Raw genomic sequence first — 16368 nt, 5'->3', positions numbered from 1 at the left:
GTAGATGACGGATCCCTGGAGGCAATCAAACGTCGGAGTTTCCACATCAACTATCGATTTGGCAACATACACGTGCATGTACACATTGAAAAGCCGAGGAAAGACACCTGGGAGGAGACACCGGGTGAAAAGCATACCGAGGTCCCCGAAGAAGTCTCAAAAGCCAAAGAGGCGGAAAGGAGTGGATCAACCAGGGAAGTAGACCTGCAGCCCAGTGAAGAGTAGAAGCTGGATGACCTAGACCTAGGACTCCTAGGGCTCAGGGTGGACAGCGATGCGCAGGAAAGCGCCATGTTGGAGGAGGAGGAGGGCGACACTCCGACAGAGGAGAAGAGGACCAAACAATAACGGGGCCAATGGCCAGCACTAAGATAGCCCAGATAAACCTTCACCATGCGAAAGCTGCATCTGCAGTAATTGCAAAGGCAAGTTCCAAGGAGAACGTTGGAATAGTGCTGGCTCAGGAGCCCTGGATGTACCGTGGGCAGATTCGCAGTCTGTAAGGAGGAAGCATGCAGGTAATTTGGGACTTCTCTTGTGAAAAACCAAGAGCTTGCATAATTCTTAAACGTAATTTAAAATATATATGTCTTTCAGAGTTCTTAACCGGGGACCTTGTGGCTATCCAAGTCTCCTTGGAAGCCGGGAGGAGCACTCGAGAGGCAGTTATGGCATCGGGATACTTCCCAGGAGACGAAATCCACCAGAACAAGTCACAAAACTGACGAAGTATTGCGAGAAAAGGGCGTTACTACTCCTTCTCGGCTGCTATGTCAACCCCCCCCCCCCCCCCCCCCACGAAGTCTGGGGAAGCAGCGACACCAATCGTAGAGGTGAGTACCTTCTTGAACTTATTCTTAGCAATAAGTTAGAAATATATAACGTCGGGAACACTCCAGCATTTGTGACCACCACCAGACAGGAGGTACTAGATACAACTCTAGGAAATACTCTAATGAACGGAATGGTCAGGAATTGGAGGGTGTCGGATGAACCCTCTTTGTCTGATCACAGGATAATCAGATTCAACATTGAGAGTAACTCCGAAATATAATAGAAAGAATAATTAGGATAGCTGAGGGGTTAGAGCACAAGGCTATCGTACGCAAGGTCGCGGTTCAAATATCACTGGTGGCAGAAGGATTTGTATGGATATTTGACGTCGGATACCAGTCGACTCAGCTGCGAATGAGCACCTGAGTCAAATCCGGGTAATAATCTCGGGCGAGCGCAATGCTGACCACATTGTCTCCTACAGTGTTCTGTAGTGTGCCGTTACGATCTTGAATGAAGTGCTCTAACACACTTCGAGGCCCTAATCCAATATGGATTGTTGCGCCAACGGTTATTATTAATAAGGAATCACAGGAGAACGGATTGGGAATCTTACACAACGCACTTGAGCAAAAACATTGCCCACCTTCAAGGGGGCGGTGACATCAGGAGCGAACTGGAACTAGAAACAGTGGTGGAAAACCTCAACACATTCGTCATTGACGCATATGAGGCCAGCTGTCCGGCTAAGACGGTTAAGTCATCAAGGGATGTACCATGGTGGAACAAGAACCTGGCCAGAATGAGAATACAGGCACGAAAACTCTTCAACCGGGCAAAACAAACCGGGGACTGGCAGAGGTACAAAAATGCACCGACTAAGTATAGCAACGCGATCAGGGAAGCGAAACGGAAAAACTTCAGGGAATTCTTTGATCGAACAGATCACAGAAGAAACCAAGCTGTACAAGGCTGCAGCTAAAGTGGGGGAATATCCTCTGTCTGTTTGAAAAAGGAAGATGGGATATTTACCGAGAATGAGGAGCACACGGTACACCTGCTTCTCAGAACTCATTTCCCGGGGCCCTACCCCACGGTGGCAGGCGACAACATTCTGCTCGATACCCCAACAAGGAATAAAAGGGGAAGGAAGGAGAGCTGGAAACTAGCAAAAGAGATATGCTCAGAAGCTAGGCTAAGATGGGCAGTGGGAACTTTTAATCCACTGAAATCTCCCGGAGTAGATGGCATTTTCCCAGCACTAATCCAGAGAGGACTAGGAATTATCTTAGAGTTTCTTCTGAGGGTGGTAAGGGGGAGCATAGCACTGGGATACACACCAAGGACATGGAGACCGGCAAAAGTGGTGTTTATTTCGAAAGCGGGTAAAAAGATTCCTTTTCACCCTAAATCTTTCAGACCAATTTGCCTAACATCGTTCGCACTCAAAACGTTGGAGAAGGTCATAGATAACTATATTAGAATTAACGTTCTAAAGCGTAATCCTCTACATCACTGTCAACACGCTTACCGGGCAGGACGGTCAACTGAAACTGCTCTGCATTAGCTGACAGAGGTACTGCGGGATGCCATAGAAACAAAAGAAATTGCACTGTGCGCGTTTTTGGATATCGAAGGAGCATTCGACAACACATCGCACACAGAGATACAAGATGCCCTGAGCTGCAAAGGAGTGGGAAACACCCTGGCATTCTGGATGAGCAAAATGCTAGAAAGCAGGCAAATAGAAGTACCGACAGGTACAAATTCTATTGTCATGAACACCACTCAAGGCTGTCCACAGGGTGGAGTACTATCGCCGCTGATGTGGAGTATTGTAGTGGATGAACTCCTGGACGTGTTAACAAATACTGGAATACAAGTTCAGGGTTACGCGGACGACATTGTTTTAATCTGTAGGGGCAAATATGAAGATACCCTATGTGATAGAATTCGAACTGGACTAAGGGTTACTAGTGCCTGGTGCAGGGAGGTCCTTCTGGGATTAACCCCTGTCCATCTGCGCATACAGATTGCAGGCTAGGAGGGCAATATTCAGGATGGCCGATAGTATGAGTGAGGCGGGGAGCTGCCTAAATCGAAGGAAGATTGATATTCTCTCTAGGCGGTATTCCGAATTACTGATACCAAGGGATAACATGACAACGAGGTTTCACTTTGATAAGAAGTTTGAAACACATTGGAGTAACAAGGCAAACTGGGAAAACGTGGCTGCGACATACGGCTTAAACCAGCAACTGATTACTTGGTACACTGACGGATCCCTTACAGCAGAGGGAGCGGGTGCTGGTGTCATTGGTCCAATGAGAATGTACTTTGAGGCAATGGGCAGGTACACTAGCATATTCCAGATAGAAATATACACCATAGATGAATGTGCCTCCTTTAATCTGCAAAGGAACTACAGCGGGCAGAACATAGCTATTCTCACGGATAGCCAAGCAGCGATCAAGGCTCTTAGGTCCAACCAGGTGAACTCTAAACTGGTGTGGGAATGCCTTTAGAGACTGAATACACTCGGTTCGTCCAACAAGGTCTGGATACTTTGTGTTCCAGGTCATGCTGGGTTGGAAGGCAACGAGGCAGCGGACGAACTAGCCAAGAAGGAAGCAGGGACGCCTTTATATGGGCCAGAACCTTTCTGTGAAATCGGAAACGGTTTCATGACTATGAATCTAAGAAATGAAGAGGAACGGTTGACGGAAATATACTGGGCGGGCCTACCAGGGATGGATCAGTCCAGGGTGCTTATTGGGGGATATGAACCCATACGTACAAAGGATTGCTTAAACCTCACCAAAAAGAACCTCCGAATCATAGTGGGAATTCTCACCGGTCATTGTCGGCTGAACTATCACCTAGGGAAGCTAGGGATATCTACGGACACTGCCTGCAGGTTTTGTCAGGAGGAGGACGAAACCTCCATACACGTCCTGGGACAGTGTCCGGCACTTGTGCAAAGTAGGTCGAGACATCTGGGAGAACACTTAATATCAGATGGAAAACTGAAAGATCTGGAAGTAGGGAACATACTAAAGTTCCTGATGGTTATAGGCCGGTTATAGGACGGCTATGATGAATAGGTACACTATAACCAGTAAATGGGCCACAATAGTTCTTTAAGGACGCGGTGCGACTTTCCCTTAACAAAACAATAATAATATGGTGAAGTCGAAAGCAGTTCTGTGAACTTTTTTCTTTCGCAAGGTCTCAATTTTAATTCAATCTCGTAACCCCGTTGTGCCAAAATATTTATTTTGCTTGAATTCTAGGTCAGTGCCTATCCAATTTTAAACACTTTAGTACTCTATGAAATTAGACGATCACGACTTTACTTGAAAAGCAGAAACTGAATATTTCGCAATTGTTTTAAAACAGCAAACATTCATGATGAAATCAGGTAGAGTTTCGCCGTGAGTACGGAGTGTGATACGTACAAGTTCGTATGTATATTAGCCAGCAGAGATCGTAGTTGCAGTTTATCTCTGCTACTAATTGGTTAGTTTAGTGCCGCTGACCCACTTATCGTCTGTTAAGCCCAAGCTTAAATTCCATGTTTCTGGACTAACGTGAATATAATTAATTTGAAATCTCACCACAGCCTCCAGCAACAAGCACGTAGCTACCGAGACAATGCTGGCAAGTCTAGTTCCTCCAATGTATATTCAAGAATTGAAAGTGAGGGCGAAGTAATTATCTCAAGAGGCAATGTAACGTTTCATCAAGCACGGGGGACCTTCCGTCTCTAGATGAATTCGAAATCGGTTACCCCATCCAATCACAACAATCAGCTGGAAAGGTAAACAGACGTTCATGGAAAGATTATTTAATCTGCTCTCAGGGCTACACAGCTCTAGCCCCGTCCTCTATCCAAACAGCATGTAGGGTTAATCCACCCAACCTCCGGAGAAGATGGCTCACTAAAGCACCGACTATTGCTCAACTTTGTGTGCACTGTGACTGTTGTCTTCGTTGCGATGTACGAAATGGTTGTATTTGATTAATTAGCTCTTGTTGAAGGTAAGGCGGTTTCTGGTGTCCTCCGCTTTAATGGTCATAGCCAAAGTGATGGAAACGGTTGACATTATGACTCCGTTGTCGACAATAATTTACTTGACACAATTCCAGTCATGCTAGCGTGAACTCGCTCTATGAGTTCAGCGCAAACTATTGTGCATATAAACCCACAGACGCGCCCCTCAAATATTTACGATCGGCGCAATGACGGTAATATCTTCGCCTATAATGGAGATGCTCACTCCGGCTATAATGGAGCCAAGAATAGTGAAAATAGCAATAATGATGGTGACAACTCACTCTGAAGGCACTTTCGGTGTGGCATGAGTTCATTAATTATAACAATTTTAAACACAGACTGAATTGCGACAAAATTTCGCAAAAGCCCTTCAGAGTCTGGCATCATTGAATTGATGGATTGGTCGGTCTTTTTGCATATTACCTTCTTCGACACTTCTTAGTGCTGAGTGGTTGCCTATGTATTCGTGAATATACGACATATAATTTATATGCACTGAAACTATCCCTTAGGGGTTGTCTGCCATTTTTAACCACGATACGACGAATGACGTCCTAAGGTGGCCGAGCCAATAGTTATGACTCTCTAGCCTTGACTGGCTCAGTCAATGAGGTAGTTGTGGTCGATATCAGGAATCAGCCCCTTCGGTACGCTGGGGGAAGTGTGCATTGAGTCGGTATTAGTAGATTTCTTCGCCCCGAGCAAACGCTAATTTCCGCTTGATTCTGAGGACAAGTGTAGGTCAAGCCTTAGGGAAGTCGGGTACTGACTTTGGTCCCGATAGTACATCGGTTCCTGACTATTGCGGCCCGTTCCTTTACATACGATTTTTTTGCATTCATGGAGATAGAAAATCTTAGAAAAACAGGTCTGCTCAGCTCCGCCGCACAAACACCAAAGGTAGAGCGGATGTGTGTGGGATCCGTACATACCAAAAACCACCCTCGGTTTCAACAGTCCTAGTCCCACGGGACCACCATTTAAGTATCACTTTGCGGGTTAGGTTTGCCGTTAATCACTCGTCCTTCTCCTCATTTCGGCTGTCCTTATTCATTCCTTCTTCAGCAACTCTTCCTGTAATTTCACCACTGCGAACGAAACTGTAAGCCAGTTCTCCTTCAACCTCAACATCTCCGCAACCAAGTTCTCCGGGCTCACCCTCCTGTCCAACGCTTGAATCAGATTTCGCCTCATCGTTGCGAACCTTGGGCAGTAAAACATCACTTACTCTGGATCCTCATCTAACACAATTCGGTGAATCATCGAATCCAAAGCGGTGCAGATATTGCCTGTAGCAACCACCGTGGCCAGTAAGGGATTGGGTGTATTTGGTCTCCCCTTGTTTCTACTTAAGGCACACCCAAATGTTCGTAGACTCGCCCTACCTGCATTGCTAGATAACATTCGACTCTCTCGCATTCCAACGTTCTGTGTGCCTCTCCATACATCTTGCATTGTGCAGCATACTTATTTCTTTGAGCAGCATGTCAACAAGGATCATGCCCGCCGCCACCAGTACTGTCTCATTTGATGTGGTTCTAAAAGCACTCCAAACCCTCACCATCACCCAGTAAACCGAATTCATCTGCTTCTGTCTCTGAGAGTTTACAAGCGCCTCTGCCTACATAAAGCAAAGCAGGATGGATCGCAGCAGTCCGGCTAGAAGCAACCTTCGACAGTGTTTCGGCCCGCCAATATTCGCCGAAATTTGTGCAAGTGCCGCGCTGGCACTGGCTGTCTTTTAGCAACCAGTGTCGTTCTAAACTTTAGTGCGTGTTTAACACCACCGAGTTTCACAGTGTTTTCTTTCCTACGGTTCGTTATTAGGACCGCTTCCGTTTTCGCGTCCGCCAAGGTCGGCCTGGCTCTTTCTAATCAGGCCTTACCGCTCCCACTGTTTCCGTCCTGGAAATCTCCACATTTCCTGGGTGTTTTGCACTAACCACAGCTAGATGATCTACAAAGCGGACAATCGTAAACCCCTTCGGGACGGGAAGAGCAACCACCCCATTTTACATGATATTCCACAACAGGGGGGATTACCAATCCCTTTGGTACCCCTGATATGACAGTGTACTCTTTGGGCCCTCATCCTTCCCATACTAGAGAGTCCTCTGTGAGAGGTAATTTTCCACCAGATTCCCTAAATACACGGGAACACCCATGTCGGCCAATGCCCCTTTAATTCTGTTCCAGTTTGCCTAGTTGAATACGATTTTGATAACCAGTGCCTGCACACAAAGTAGCCGCAGAAACCAGTGCGCCTTTTGCCAGGTTGACGACCATGCTTATTGCATCCACCATAAAGTGGGCATACCGGAAACCAAACTGAAGCCATCTACAACAGACTCCCATTCATCGTAGAAAACAGCAATGGCTTGCGGATAGGACGATAGATACGGGTCTGCTGTAGATGACTTTCTTCATCATCTTGTCCATTGTATCAAGCAGACAGATTGGGTGATATGATTCTGTGCCTCCAGGTGGCTTGTTGCATTTGGGAACACCAACTTTTGCTTTTTCCACTGGTATAGAATGGTCCTTCTTTTAGGTATGCCTCGAAGATTTTGGCTAAAAGGTCGGACCTATGATAGTTTTCACTGCCACTTTCAAAGCTCGGTGAGGGAACCTTTGGCTTTGTTGTCGCTAATTTTACCACGAATTTCCTAGAGCTCTTCCACTGAGGATATTATGCCCTCGTTGAGCTCGAAATCGTTTGGTAGCAATATCTTTCAGGGGGCGGTTTCCGCAGCCTTTTCATAACCACCCTGTAGGCCTCGTCCTAAGGGTTTATATCCACATTGTTATACAGCAGTTTTTTTACTCCTCCTAAAAGCTTCTTTTAAGCGGTCACACAGGTGACTGTGTGCCTTCTCTCGACTAGAAACAACAGACTCGCAAACTTGCGATTTCGTTGTTCCACCAGTAGTTGGGTTGCCTACTGGGGAGCAATTGTATTCTGGGCATAGTAAGATAGCATACTTATGTCACCCACCGGCTGATTTGAGTGTCTTTTCCATGGCTGTACCATCCAGGGATATGTAGGGTTTGAACGCGGCAAAAAACGTATCCTCCTCAAAAGCTTTCGCCGTCCAGCGGATTTGCCTTTCATTTTGCTTGGTGGTCACTCTGAAAATAGTCCCCAATGACTTGCCAAGCGACTCTGCTGGCTAAAGTGGCACTCACGTATGCCAGATCCTTATAGATCCCAGGTCCATTCCCCGGAAAGTGTACGAAGTCTCTACATTCGCGAATACCACGTCCAGTTCTGCGAATGCTTCGTCCACTCACAGTCGTTGTCCGGCTACTCTATTCTAGAGCCCATCCATTAAAATCGCTACTATGATGGTCAGCCGACGTCCTCTTGCATCCAACACCAGAGCAGGTGGACCATAGCAGCTGTATATGTGAAGTCCTTTCATTTTTGTTCTGACGAAGCCTTCCTCCGGGTGCTCCATTATTTCCTGGAAGGTTTGTTCTTCGCAAACCAATAGCGCTGTTTTGCTCGTTTGGTTTTTGACCCAAATGCCATCATCGTGGTTTCGATATGGTTCAGTAATCGATGTTTTCCCCGCGAATGGTTTGTGATAGTAGGTCCTACGCCGCTTACTAGTGGTGGAGGCTGATTTGTATCAACCTCATCTGTGATTTGAGTTAAGTGCTCTTCTGTATTCCGAGCACCTACTACTGTCTGCAATGTGTCGATGGTCACACCATCCATTCCTTTGATGGAAGCCAAGGCATCTGAGTCACCGCGTCAATGCCGGCTGCTCTCTAAACGGGCGCATAACTCAGTCTATTCTTACTCGCCCTGCTGTTAATGGTTAGAGTGCTGCCTCTGCTGGTAGGCTGATGATGGCGGTCCACCTTCGTGATGATATCATCTATATTTTTGCAGATTATAGTAATCTCTATGTCGGTTTCCTGTCCTAAGGACTGTCGAATTTAACTCAAGAATTTGCCAGCGGTTAATCCGTCGCAACGCCTAGAAAGCAGATAGCAATGGCTGAAACATCAGACGAGACCTCAGGGTGCGCACAGACAAATGCGGAGGAAGTCTCGCAAAGTAATGCGGGAGCTGGAACAGGAACGGCAACAGTGTAGTGTAGTGTAGTGTAGTGCTCCTGTCCCGGAAAGAAGCAAGGGGTAAGTCGTTGAAACGGGGCAGTTGACTTCGAAAATAGGCCAAGTCCAGTCCACGAAATGCGGGGCAGTTGTGAAATGGTTGAAGTCCGTGACCTTCCTTCAGAAAAACGCCCGTATGAAAAACGGTATGATGGAATTGGAAGAGCTCCTGGATGGCATTCCTTCCTACAAGCGAACATGGAAAGCACCAGTAAGTGCGCGCAAGGCATAAGCAACCGTACTTCCCGCGGTAAACACAGTAAGCGCCAAATGGACCGTAGATAGTCCGTTAACGAACTGCAGTAAAGCCGAAAGGAGAAGACTGCTCTGCCGACAGAAACCAAGGCTTTTGCGGAAGGCAGTGAAGAAGAAGCATCTTCCATATGAAAATTCATGGTTGGATGATAGGCCACAAAGCGAAAACCTGCAACGAAAAGTGGACTTGAGTTTTCTGCATTGCATATACTGTGGGCTTAGTTCGGTTTCCGGTCTTCAAGACGGATCTAGAAAGGATTAGGACGCAAATAACAAACCGATTCTTACAAATAAAAAGAGATTAACTGCTCACCAGTTAGTACAGGTTGCTGGAAAGCTAGGAACTTATTTATTGTTAATTAACGAATTGCATCGGAACCACCCTAATTAATCTCGACTTATCAGGTACCACTGTCATCTGAGTCTATCGAAACGCCCGACTTCGGGTGCGGCACTTGACTGACGCTATCCTGGAACCGTCCTGGTATCCAAGTTGCAAAGGAAGTATTCCGGACGTAACTTTCAAGTTGGAATCACTGGTGCGGATGCTGATTATGTCGGAATCATGGAAGAGTATCACAGGCTCTGTTATATAGCACAGCGTTCAACCCCGAGAAATCGAGACCTTGCGGAGATTATGTTCACGAGATGCTGAGTAGATGGAGCATTGTTCGTTACGCATGTCAACATGAAAGAGTTAGAAGAGGCAAGCTTCTCCCTTAAAATAAAAAGCACCTGACTCTATCCCGGTCAAGATACATAAACCGTTGTTTCATCATTAGTCGAACCTACTGTCCGGCGCATTCAACGTTTGTCTGAAGGGAGGAGGGCAGTTTTTATTGTCGTTTGCACTTGGCGGTGCTCGCGAAAATCAGGAAAGCATGTCGATCACTCTGAATGCTTAACAAAGCAAGGAGTATACTCGAAAAACTTCAGACGTCGAACGACATCGAAACACGCCGGAGCGATATATGCTGCTGGGGCCTTATTCCTAAGGCAGTTCGGTTTTAGAGCATGCAGATCTATGGTGGATGGCCTTATCACATATCCGTCGATTTTGGTGGACATGCTTGATATTGACGGATTATCTGAAAGGCCACTCTCTGCTCTATGAGACGCTGGAGGGCTAGAGATTTCGTCGAGAGTAGCAAGGGGATCCATCCTGCAGTCGGATCCCTAGAACGTTTTCTACGATAATCTGCCCAGACTCGATATGGCAGAAGACCCACCCCTTGTCGGTTATGCAGATAATGATGGGGTTCTTGTTGCCGGACACACTACTGAACAAGTGCAAAGTAAACTGGGCATATTAGTCCGACGGGTAAGAGAATGGATGGCTGCTCAGCCTTGCACTGGGAAAAACCAAAGTAATCTTGACTAAAAAGAGTGAAAACCAACGATGGTTTGATGCTTATAGGATTTTATTCTGCATAGGTGAATCTAGTAAATCTATCTATTCAAATTATACTTACAATCTCTACTCATTCCTGCTGACAGGCATTTCTTGAAACGGCAATACTGACATCGATTTCTGTTCAGCCGAATTACCAGGCACTTTCCGTCACGCAAACATCGGTATTCAATTTGCTTTTGAATGCTGCGTCGAAAGAAACCCTAAATAGAAAAGATATATGAATGGAAATAGAAAAATTTACGAAATATTTATTTCTAATTTTTTTTAAAGGCAGCTTCAGATAAATCTTATATACTAAATTTAATAATTTATTAATAAAATTATTTTTGACGTTCATAGTTGTCATGGTACTTCGTCTAAGATATTACTATGGCCATAGAGCAACGCAGCCCGGAGTGTAATTTAAGGTCTTTACCTCAAGCAGATTCTCAGATAATGGGTTAGGAAGAATCTTCTGTCAGAAGTCAGGAGGACCCTTAAGATGGTTCTTACAGGTTAAAATTGACAGCGAAGAGAAGCATGACACAATTATGGACTGAATGGAGGTTTGCATGCAAAATAAAAAGGATGAATAAGACCGAGAAAGCAGAGTGTTGAATGCCAAGTTGGGCTCTGACAACACCTTGCTCGGACATGTGGTGGTGATCTAGGTGACCGCAACAACAACAGTGAAAATGTGTCGACTTCTGTAATTTTCCCTGCCTTGACATGGCACTGTTCGAGCAAAGGTCCTGCCATAAGGATAGTTTCCTTTCTACTGACCGGTGCGAATATCTGAACAGATCGATCATATCGCGATCAGTAGTAGATTTACAAATAGTCTTTGGAATGTGCATAATGAAAAAGGCCCTGACATCTGCCTCGATGGAAGCCATCATTCGATGGTCGCCTACCATCGTCTGTGTGTCGCTACTGCGACTGATTGCAGGGGCAGAGTGTCGGTATTCCAAAGGCAATACCGGCCATCACCACGACCAGATTGTCGTCTAGCAGTAAGAAAATTGTATTATTGCACCCGGCTGAGAGCCCATCAAAAGTGACCTTATCTCTGAAAACGGAAGTCACCAACATCCAGGAAGGCTTGACTGACTGCAGAAACATGGAGGCAGTTCGATTGACGTTAGGAGCTAAGAGCTTCGACTGGAGCTCTGTTCCCGTGAAATGCATGAGAAGCGCAATACCGCATCACGAGATAGCTTCCAGGTGGTCGTAGTCCTTAAGATAGTCCAGTGAGGAACGTAGATCATAAGCTTTTGATCTACCATGGTGCGCAGCTGGAAAAGTGCAAGGAGCACTTCATAGCAATTCTGATTTGTAAAACATTCGAATTCAACCCTTGACGGATGATATAACAAGCCATCGTAACACGCAGATAAGGGCTGCTCCTCCAAACAAAAGTGAAATTATCTTTATCATCAGCGCGCTCAAGCGAGGTGAAACTGGCAGCCTTGATGGTCTTTTTGTAGAAATGTTCCTTGTAATCCTTACCGTCTCTGCAGGGCTGTTGCTTCCATTCATTCATAAATCCTGGAAATTTCAGATCTTTCCCAATTAGCGGGAGAAGGGAATGATCGGTAAGATTCCGAAGAAAGGTAGCCGTCTTGAGTGTAATAATTGGACAGGAAATTTATAATATTTCTGTAACCAATCAAGTAACATCTGGAATGCTTGATTAGCATAGAACAGGTTGGCTTCTACTTTAGATCATCCTGTATCGACCAGATTATCACTCTTCGGATCATTGTAGTCCGAGGTGTAGTCCGTGTGAACGATACGCATCTGTTATTAACACCCCTAGAATATAATTGAACGTTCTACTGCTACTGCTGTATAATAAATTGTGTAAAGTTATAGAATGGATTTCTGCACGAACGCTACGCAATCCAGTTATCCGTATTGATGGGAAGAGTGTGAACATTTTTTACGAGTGTGAGGAATGACACTTTTGGATTTACTTACATATGTTGGTGTCTCGGGTATTCGCGTAAAAGAGGCTTTCACGACAACAGGGGTTTCGGCATCCAGGTGAGTAATCTATGTAACATTATTATCAAAGACATATATGACGGAACAAAATGTTGCGTGCTGCATCGACGTAAAATCCTGGAGAAATTTGAAGTCGAAAATGGGGTCTGAAAGGCTGGTATTTTGCCGCCGATATTCGCTGTCATTGATGCCCATTATGCTGTCTTGGTTGGTGGACATGGAGGGGTGCAATCGACAATGTCAATCAGCTCGACTACGTTGATAACATCTGGTGGTTCGCTATCCAAGTCACCTTGACCAAATTCGCCAGAGGCAATTGTGTTATCTATAGCAAGGGCAATCTGACAAAGCTGACCCCGACCTAAAAGATCTAGGCGGAAATGTCGAAGGACGGAGAAAGGCGATCTCATGTTCGAGCTGAAAAAATCCACGTTGGGCAAAACTGATGGCTTCCGTAACCAAGTTAACAACTCACTTGGGGGCAATGTCACGGTACCGGTCCAAAAACTTGAGATCTATATACAGTGCACGCATATTGCCGGAAGTAGTAAATGCCCGGAATTCAGAAAGTCGTTAACTGCAATAAAAAATCAGGTTCAAATAATCCTCAATCATTGCAAGGTCGCTCAGGATTAACTTGACGAGGCGACTCATGAGAACCCATCACGGGGGCGTTTGGGTCACAGACACACAATCCGGAGATCGCGCTTTTCCAATCTTGCGCAAGTAAGACTGAAAACCTCCATGCCCACTTAAAAGTTGGGTAAGGAAATAGTCAGTCTCACCATGCTTGCGCTTCAGCCACGCATTTAAGTTGCTGATGAGCCACGAAGTCCATCTGCTTCTAGTTTCATTTTGCCAAGAGAGGTGCCACTCGTCTAGAGTGCGTTGCCGTTGTTCACGATCAACAACCTCCCTTGGCTCATCTCCCTTGCGCTTGCATATGGCCTGACGCTCCTTAGCAAGAAGGGTAATGGGGATCACTCCCGCGATCACCATCACGGCTGGTTCAGAGACAGTGCGGTACGCAGACTCGAACAGCAAAGCTCCCCGTTTCTGTACTTGCGCGGTTTTTCCAGTGCAAGGTTGAAACCATGAGTAGTCATCCATCCGCTTAACCGTCGCATCCTGTTCGACAGTGCGTCCAGCAACAACCGCCGCGACATCATTTGCATAGCCGAGCAGGCGCAACTCTTCTGGCATGTCGAATTTAAGTAGACTATCATAGGTAGCGTTCCAGAGGTCCGGCCCTGGGATGGATCCCTGTGTGATACCCGACGTGACCTCCATCCTCCTCTGACCCTCTAGTGTGTCATAGAGCATGGAGCGGTTCCTCCGATAGACCCTCAATATCCGCAACAGATAGTTCGCCACGTGGAAAGTATTGTCTAGTGCGCCTAGAATGTCTTTCCACCTTACCGAATTAAAGGCGTTTCTGACGTCAAGCGTTACGAGGAGCACCACTCGTTGAGTTCTGCGGCTATGTGCCACCGCTCGTCGAAAGGCATCCACGACTAGCATGATAGCATCAACTGCTCTCTGCTGGATCTCCCTGTTCTAAAACCAAACTGCCAGGGAGATAAATCTCCGGCAGCACGTATCACTTCAGCGAGTCTACTTTTGATGAGCTTTTCGAGCATTTTTCCAGCTATGCCAAGCATACATAGTGGGCGGTATGAAGGTGGCAACTCAGGGTTGCCTTTCCCTTTGTGGATCAGCGCAAGCCTCGCAACCTTCCAACGAGCAGGGAAAGTGCCCTCTTTTAGACAAGCGTTGAATGCGCTGAGTAGTAGGGTCTGGCCGATGTTCGAATATCAGTTTGTATACCTCTGCAGGAATACCATCGGGTCCTGGCGCGTTCTTGCTTTTCATAGAGAGGACTGATTGTTCCAACCCTTTTATAGAGAAAAGCGGACAGTCCTCTGCACTCTTTGCGCCGAAGTCATCATTCCATACGGGGTGCGCAGGGAATAGTGCCTTTACAATGCGGTCCAGCTGCTCGGCCTGAAGTGAACAGGGTTTCCGTAGAGCCCTGATTTTTCGGGTTACAAGTTTGCAACCGAGTCCCCACGGCTCCCAATTCACCTTGTCAACCAGATCTTGTCAGCAGCGAGTATTGCTTTTGTTTATTGCGCTGCGGAGTCTCCTCTTGGCTGATTTGCACTTCGTCATTATGGTACATGCCTCCTCCATGTCACTTAGACGTTGTGTTAAGCGGCGGAGCCTGTGACACTCCTTCTGGAGCTCTGCGATTTCCGCTGCCCACCCATACATAGAAGGTCTGCCACGTCTCGATGCCCTCCTGGGAATGGAGGCTCCGCAGACCGTCGTTATCAGGTTCATAACTGAATTTACGACAGTGTCGGCTGCAGCGCCACCGCCCCCAGAAGTATCTTGGAGAACTCGTCACTCGTCCACCAGCGACACCTGTGACTTTGACGCGAAGGTTACGTCCGGAGTACTTCCCTCGAAGCCCGGGCGCCGGACCGTTGTGGTGGATCCGGTGTTTAGAACTACCAGTCCTGTTCTCGCCGCCATTTCCAGAATTCGTTTCCCTCTGGAGTCTGTGTGAGGCATGCCCCATTCAAGTGCCTTGGTATTGAAGTCACTCCCGACCAGGATCCGCCCATCTGTGCTTAAGATAGCGTCCTCCAAAGCATCAAGCCTGGGTTCTTCTTTTGGTGCTGCTCACTGATTTATTTATTTATTTATTTATTTAGTGAGCGGTTGCACTCCAGTGCATATTGATATGTGGGATGCGAATCATATTGACTGCGTCCTAGCTCTTTCCAATGCTGCTCTGAAAACTGAATATCGCCCCGAGCCCGCAGTGTGCTAAACGTTCCGCAGTGTGCGAAAACTTGTCATCAGTCGCGCCACGGTCCGTGCATAGGACGCAGCTGTCCTTTTCATTGCAGGTGTTCGCTTTATGACCTGTCTGACCACATTTACTGCATGTTACCCTTCTGTCAGATCCCGGACAGGTTGCAGATGTGTGCCCATAATCCAAACATATGTAATATTTGGTTGGGCCGGCCGGGATTCGTATGCTACACACTACCCAACTAATTTTTATTTTCTCGCTGTTTAGAAGCTTCCTCGCGGATTGATTGGCAACTTCCACCACAGCGAGTTTTTGGCCTCGGGAGGTCGCAGAGGTGATACCAATCCGGCATTGGTTACCTTCGGACATTCATGTTTGATGGCCTCTTCTACCTCGTTTTTTTCTGTGAGGCAGTCAAGCTCTCTGATTTCCAGAGAATATGTGGGTTCCAGGCTGGAAATCAAAGCTTTTTCTCCCAGAAGACCATTGACTGCTTCACAGAACGTAACTTTATTGATTGTCTTCGGGCCTAGTTCGGCTAGGACTCCACCACCCTTCGTTTTGCGAATGGAAGACACTTCTGCTCCGTTATCTTCGGGTTTAATTTTGTAACGAATTTCTCTGAGGACTCCCGCAAAAGTCTTGCCTTCCGTCGGCTTAATAAGCAGAATTAGCGATCTAGTCTCCTTCGCCTCCCCACCTTTTCTTTTGGTGCTCCGTACTTCGTGTCCGCCTTAATTTTAGGCAGAGGTTTTCTGATGGCGCGACGTGTTGTTGTCTCTTGTTCCTCTTCGCCTTCTTCTATTGAACCCTGGAGAGTACCTGATTGATGTCTCTTCCTCCTTTCGTTTTTCCCCAGTTCGCTCTGCAATGGGCTGTTTGCGATCTGTTGCGTACTCGTAGTGTTGCGCGGTTGTTTCTGCTCCCTGTGTT

General features: G+C 46.6%; 1 protein-coding gene across 1 annotated transcript in view; it reads right to left on the bottom strand.

The window, feature by feature from the left end:
• The window catches only part of LOC119649181 (ecdysone-induced protein 78C), a 134378-nt gene that overhangs the window by 70798 nt on the left and 47212 nt on the right, over nt 1–16368 (bottom strand). Inside the window, exon 3 of the mRNA XM_038051208.1 lies at nt 10684–10825. Within this exon, the coding sequence (XP_037907136.1) occupies nt 10684–10825 (142 nt within the window). The remainder of the gene's footprint in view (nt 1–10683; nt 10826–16368) is intronic.

Source organism: Hermetia illucens, chromosome 2, assembly GCF_905115235.1.
Source record: "Hermetia illucens chromosome 2, iHerIll2.2.curated.20191125, whole genome shotgun sequence".
NCBI classification, from domain to species: domain Eukaryota; kingdom Metazoa; phylum Arthropoda; class Insecta; order Diptera; family Stratiomyidae; genus Hermetia; species Hermetia illucens.
Note: the sequence above shows the minus strand (reverse complement) of the source record. Positions and strands in the feature narration are given on the sequence as shown.